The 6,563-nt window shown below is 34.4% G+C and overlaps 1 protein-coding gene and 1 long non-coding RNA gene across 2 annotated transcripts; one reads left to right on the top strand and one right to left on the bottom strand.

Moving 5' to 3' along the window:
- Window positions 1-997: 997 nt before the first annotated feature.
- On the bottom strand, window positions 998-2,123 carry LOC130507479 (uncharacterized). The gene is made up of 4 exons (XR_008942340.1): window positions 1,918-2,123; window positions 1,615-1,847; window positions 1,476-1,497; window positions 998-1,378 (listed from the first exon to the last, which is right to left on the bottom strand). It is a non-coding gene; the product is annotated as an uncharacterized LOC130507479 (long non-coding RNA).
- A 1,516-nt stretch (window positions 2,124-3,639) lies between these two features.
- LOC130507480 (uncharacterized) lies at window positions 3,640-5,044 on the top strand. The gene is made up of 3 exons (XM_057002186.1): window positions 3,640-3,918; window positions 4,001-4,474; window positions 4,765-5,044. The coding sequence occupies exons 1-3, from the start codon at window positions 3,703-3,705 to the stop codon at window positions 4,927-4,929; spliced, it is 855 nt and encodes a 284-aa protein (XP_056858166.1). The 5' UTR covers window positions 3,640-3,702; the 3' UTR covers window positions 4,930-5,044.
- The last annotated feature ends 1,519 nt before the right edge of the window (window positions 5,045-6,563 follow it).

Genomic DNA, 6,563 nt, shown 5'->3' with positions numbered 1-6,563 from the left:
GTACCCTAGTCCGGAACCGCTTTCGCTTGTTGCTAGCTTCACCGAGGGTATGGTTTTCTTGTCGGAGGCCAAGATTCTCCGCCTCTATGGCGTCTAGCTTCTCGGCGCTTTGCTGTAGTTGCTTGGAGTGTTCTCCAAGTTGGTCTTTTAGGGTTTGAACTTCGAGGAGAAGTTCAGGACCTCCGGGTGTTGTCTCCCGAGCTTTGTGAAGATCGGTAACCTGACTCTGAAGAAACTCGAGCTTGTTGAGGAGCTCGATCTCTCTCGGAGTCATCTCCGGCTAGTTAGTATCGTCCTATAGTGTCATCGTCACGTAGTTGGGTCACTCCCCTCCTTCTAGCGCAAAACTGTTAGGGTATGTTTGTGTAGGATCGTTTAAGTGCTATGGAAAACTAGAAGATTCGTATGACAGAGTTAGAAATCGAGGGCAAAGAGATGTTATTGAGTATAATGATTGGGACTACAACGTATTGGTGTATAAACCCTAGTTATAGTCGCCTAAACTCTAATCTCTTAGCCTCCGAAAGTCGATCCCTCATTCTAGGGTTTGGGCTCCCCTTTTATAGTTGTAGATGTCGGCTTCAAGTAATAGAACTCTTCCATAATCGGAAAAATGGAAGTTTCCCCTGAGGTAGGAAACTTCTATTTCGCTCCAAGGGGTCGGTCCGATCTAGGGGTCGGACCCAAGGCAGGGGTCGATCCTTGGTATCTTCTTGAGCAAGGGTCTGAAAGTCGAGGACCTATCCGGAAGCTGGAGAAAACTTATATCTGGATATTTTTCCCCAACAATATATACGTTGCTTTTGTGGTGGATCGGAATGGTGGTGTACCGGTACGTTAGAAGACATGAATATTGTGCAAGTGTATCTTTAATTAGGTGTACATGTGAATATCATGAGAATGGTGTACACATGGATATTTTGAACTGATGTACACATGGATACCAGTGTACAAGTAGATAGCAAATATGTACATAAAGCACAAAAAGGTGTACATGTGGATACTTATTGACGTACATAAATTAAAAATGTGAGCAAGCCATGTAATACAGAACATTTACACCTTGACATCACAATCCATTGATATTGTGTAATCAAAGAAACCACAATGGAGACAGATAACTCAGCTCCGCAAGTATCTACTTTCACCAATAAATCTCTAAAGATACACAAGTGTTCCCATTTATTGCAATCTCTCACATATTCAAGTGATCCTAAACTAATATTAGCCTAATCAATCGAGTCCACAAGAAAAGCATTTCATCAATCACTAAAGTTTGGTGGAGACCTAAACCTTATGAACAGGCTGCTGAGAACAGCTGACAACAGTGGCACCAACCCGCGTACAGGGTCTTTGAATCTCTTACAAAGAGATACAACTACAAGAATCAATAGAATAACATCATCATCAAATCATCACCCTAAAGATAAGAACACAGAAATAAGAAAAGATCCTATTCAAGTGTAAGTTATTACATTTTTCACTAGCTAAATGAATCTGCACAGCATCGCAAGCGTTGATTAACCGAGCATCAAAACATACAAAAGAACAAATAAACCTCATTAGAATCTATTATGCTCATCACACAGCCAGCCCTTACAGTAATAAACTCACATGAGACAGAGGTAGCCGAGAGAATGCTTTCGATGGGTCGAACTGGCCAAGAGTAGAGAGTTAAAGATTCGAGTCGGTTTGGAGCGACTTGCCAGCTCCTTTTAGTGCCTGGTTTGATGCTGTGATGATGCAGAGATTGTATCCGGCAGTGGTGTCATGGTCAAAAGAACATGTGATTTTGGCGAGAAAGAGAAAAGCGGGACTGTATTGGAGATCGACCATCTCAAATTATTCTGAGGAGAATCGAGATCAGCCATTGAAACCCAAAGACAAGCAAGTTAGATAGGGAGAAAGAAAATTCACCAGACTGATGATAGAAGAGAACTCGAACAATGTCGAAACGCTGCCATATAGCTTCTAGAGCAATTTATACACGAGGGAATTGTATAACTCCAAAATTTGGATTTTGTTTCGTCATTGAGATTCACCGTCTCCGACAAAAATGTTTGAATTGCTTTTCTACAGCTAATTACTTTGAGAATAGAGAAGATAAGTATTGTAGTTAACGAGGTCAAATATTTGTGTGGCTAGAAACGTTTTAAATCATGCAAATTAACTTTATTTTTATTGTAAATGGGAAACATAAATTTGGCTTTATTTCATCTGAGGACCTTATAGACTTTAACCATAAGAAAACTACCTTGGTAGTAGAAAGTGACATTCTCTGTAATAAAATGTTGAAAACTGACCTATAATGTAAATCACTTTAATGTAAATCACTCTAATGGTTGACAGAAAAAAGCCCCTTTCGTATTGTTATAAACATGAGAGCGTAGTAAGTTAGTACCAAATCCGGTCCGACAATGGCGATTTCCGTAACTCATTGCTTCTCCTTCTCCTCTTCATCGCTCTATCCGTCTCCATCTTCATTCTAATTTAAATGACAATGGGAAAATTGTCATTTAAATCACGAACTTTCAAATTTGGTTAAAAAAATCATGAACTTTCACTTGGACCATTTAAAACATCAACTTTCGTTGACAAGCCATTTTAGTCATAATCTTCCATTGACTATATCATTTTAGTCCTATCGTTAGTCAACAGTTATAGTTGACTAACAGTATGCCTAAATTTTTTTTTAAAGTTGATGATTTTTTTGGTCCAAATAAAAATTATCTAACTTTTAGAATAAATTATTAAGTAACTAGAATTTTTTTTATAAAAATAAATATTGAATAAATAAAATATATTTTACATTATTTTCTTCAAATGAAAATTAAATAATTTTAATTATATTCTAAAATAATTAGTTAACATATCATTAGTTTAATAATTATTTATTAAAAATAGAAAGAATAATTATGTCAGTTTTGTAACTATTCATAGAGTTTGGATTATGTTTCATAATTTTATTGTCAAAATTGATGTCTCTTTGGCAAAATTATAAATCAACTTTTTCCAAAAGATTAAATGTTAAATATTAAAAATATATTTTTGACAACTATAACACTAATAATAAAAATTATTTATATAATTTATCAAAAAACACATCAACTTTGGCAATAAAATTATGAAACATAATCCAAACTATATGAATAGTTACAAACTGACATAGTTATTTTTTATAATCTTTTTAGTAAATAATTATTAAACTAATGATATGTTAATTAACTATTTTAGAACATAATGAAAATTATTTATGTTCTAATGATATGTTAAATTTTCATTTGAAGAAAATAATAAAAATTATATTTTATTTATTCAATATTTTTTTTGTAAAAAATTCTAGGTACTAGATAATTTATTCTAAAAATTAGATAATTTATATTTGGCAAAAAAAATCATCAACTTTAAAAGCCATTTTAGGCCTATTGTTAGTCAACTATAACTGTTGACTATCGATAGGACTAAAATGATATGATCAATAGAAGTTTATGACTAAAATGGTTTGTCAATAAAAATTAGTACTTTAAATGATCTAAGTAGAAGTTTTGTGTTTTTTTTCCAACCAAATTTGAAAGTCTATGATTTAAATGACAATTTACCTAATGTAAATCACTCTGATGGTTGACAGAAAAAAAAAAGCCCCAGCTTCTTATTGTTATAAACATGAGAGCGTAGTAAGTTAGTACCCAATCCGGTCCGACAATGGCGATTTCCGTAACTCATTGCTTCTCCTTCTCCTCTTCATCGCTCTATCCGTCTCCATCTTCATCAGGAAAATCGAGAATCATACCCATCCATTTCCATGGAAGACCACCTTCAAGATCTCCATTATTTTCGAAACTAAACCGAGGGGTTCAATTCAAGTATCTATCTCGGAAAAATGACGTATCATGTCACTCTGCCCACCAAGCTTCACCAGTAAGTAAAGTAGTATACTCTTTTTCTCCCTCGGGTCTAAGATTCGCCTCCTGATTTTGAAATTAAATCAATTGATTTGCAGACTAATGGTGAAGAAACGAATTCAAAGCACCCACCAGATGTAAAAACCCTGATTAAAGCTTATAAACAAGCTCTCTTCATTGGAGACGAACTCACCGTTACAGAGATCGAAACGGTTTTTTGTGAAATCGAGAAGGAAAAGAATAGATTCGACCATCAGGTTTTATCATTATCAATGAAGATAGCTTCAGAGAAGGACACGAAAATCAGGTTGCAGGCTGATTTTGACAATACAAGGAAAAAGCTTGACAAGGATCGGCTTAGCACAGAGTCAAACGCAAAAGTGCAAATCATGAAGAGTCTCTTGCCACTCATTGATAGTTTTGAGAGCGCTAGGCAACAGACTAAACCCAATACAGAAATGGAGAAGAAGATCGATACGAGTTATCAGGGAATTTACAGGCAATTCGTTGAAGTGTTGAGACACCTTCGTGTTAAAGCCATTCCAACTCTGGGCCAGCCTTTTGATCCTTTGGTAACTAAAATGCTCTTCACTTTTTCTCCAGCAAAATGATGAAACTATCTTCTTGTATATGTACTGATTATTATAATGTATATTAGTGAAGAGGACTGTTTCAGGATCACATGAGTTGTTATCGAAGTAGAGAAACTACTACTTGATAAATTGGTGGTAACAGAGTTAATCGATATCTTTGCTACACTTATTGGAACGCTTTATATTAAAACCACAAGTTTGTATTATTGTTTACCAGTGAGTAATGTTTGTTACTTTGTGTGACTTACCAATATCATCTATTGTTGCAGTTGCACGAGGCTATTTCGCGAGAAGAATCTGAGGCGGTTAAGGTAGGGATGATAACCGAGGGGCTTACCCGGGGTTTTCTTCTAGGAGATCGGGTTCTGAGACCAGCAAAGGTTAAAGTCTCTCTAGGACCCATCAAGAAGAAGACTGCTTCACCTTCTGCTTGAGTTGATGTTTGGTAAATGATTCTATATGTCTTTGTGTTTAACTCAACTTCTTTCTTTTTCAATTGTAAACACACAAACATAGCCAGTTCTGTTTAGGAAGTTCGTTTGCTGCTGAGAGTTGGTTTTACTCATGGATTTGATCAGAAGATTCAGGTTCATGTCGTCTGTTTTGGTTTTTAACAAATAAGTTGATACAAATATTTTTTCGACCTGATTCATCAGTCAAAATGTCTCTTACAACAATTATGGATCCAAGATTTTACTCGACCTGGTTGATCACTCTTAACACTAATTGCCCATATCCCACCATCAAAGTGTTAATAGAATATCTTTATTCATGTTCGTTTCATAAACCCAAAGTTTAGCGGCGGCGGCAAACAATTATACTATGCGCGAACATAAAATTAAACGATGCGGAGGATGTTGTGGGTTTAAAAAGTGTTGCCGCAGCAGTGAAAAATGTTACCGGAACGAGATGCCACTGACGCTGGAATTTTAAGCGGTAGGTTATCGCTCGGAAACTGCCGCTGTGTCTATTGTTATTAGCAGCAGCGCGTCATAGTTTCCGATGTCTTGTGTGCAAAGAAACAAAAATACAAAGTTAAAATGAGACGCTGACACTAGACGCTGCCTTTATCAAAAGAACAGGGCTAAATAAGTTCTATAATTCATAATTTCTGTAAAATAAGTTCAAAAAGCTAAAGTAAATTTTCTCTTCAGGATTCAGTTTATAAAAGTAAGAGCCTGAATAGCACTGGGGATAAGGATCTTAATAACTAATGCTTCTTCAGAGTTTAAAGATTCGACTGCGGAATATAGGTTTCGGTCTGAAGGATGTTCTCTTTTCATCAAGCACTGGGGATAAGGATCTTGATAACTAATGCTTCTTCAGAGTTTAAAGATTCGACTGCGGAATATAGCTTTTGGTCTGAAGAATGTTCTCTTTTCATCAAGCCAACCACTCGTTCAAAGAACTAGGTCTAGACGCTTTGATACCAATTGAGGTTTGAATCAGATTATCGGTATTACTAGGGTTAAACCCGCCCTACGGACGGGTACAAAAATATATAAATAATATAAATATATTTAAAATGTTTAATTTATTTTTAGATACAAATTAAATTAATTTTTATATGTTTACCACATCAAATTTGTCTATTTATTTTTAAAATAATAAATTTAGTTAAAAATCTAATTATCTTATAAATCAAATTACAAATCATATAATATAATCATTTTTGCTTTTAAAATTCTAATAAAGCTTCTAACGATATATCACTTCGATTATTTTTAATAAATAAATAAATAAACGTCTAACTAATAGTTATAGCCTTGATCTAAATCTAATGTGATAAATTTCAAAATTTCTCTTCATTTTATACACACACAAATTTAAATAGTAAAAAAAGTATTATCGTAAACTAAACTTGTCATCATTTGCTTCTGTTGTGGAAACTCATCTTCTGTTAACTCGAAAAATCGTTTGTTTTTCTTCAAGAATAAATCATTTTTCTCTTCTCTATGTGTTTGCCTCTTGGATTTTTTGAAATATCAGAAATAGAAATATTAATAAAGCAAGATCTATCAAATTGTAATATTACGATAGATGTTTAATGCAATAGTTTTGTTTCTTA

The sequence above is a fragment of the Raphanus sativus genome, unplaced genomic scaffold (genome assembly GCF_000801105.2).
Source record: "Raphanus sativus cultivar WK10039 unplaced genomic scaffold, ASM80110v3 Scaffold4591, whole genome shotgun sequence".
Lineage (NCBI taxonomy): Eukaryota > Viridiplantae > Streptophyta > Magnoliopsida > Brassicales > Brassicaceae > Raphanus > Raphanus sativus.
This window is presented reverse-complemented; position numbering and strand designations above follow the sequence as displayed.

Excerpts from the sequence above, each read along its gene's own strand:
- LOC130507480 (XM_057002186.1), top strand. The coding sequence starts at position 3,703 with ATGGCGATTTCCGTAACTCATTGCTTCTCCTTCTCCTCTTCATCGCTC. Across the intron at positions 3,919-4,000 it reads CTGCCCACCAAGCTTCACCA|ACTAATGGTGAAGAAACGAA; the intron begins GTAAGTAAAGTA and ends ATTGATTTGCAG. Across the intron at positions 4,475-4,764 it reads GCCAGCCTTTTGATCCTTTG|TTGCACGAGGCTATTTCGCG; the intron begins GTAACTAAAATG and ends CTATTGTTGCAG.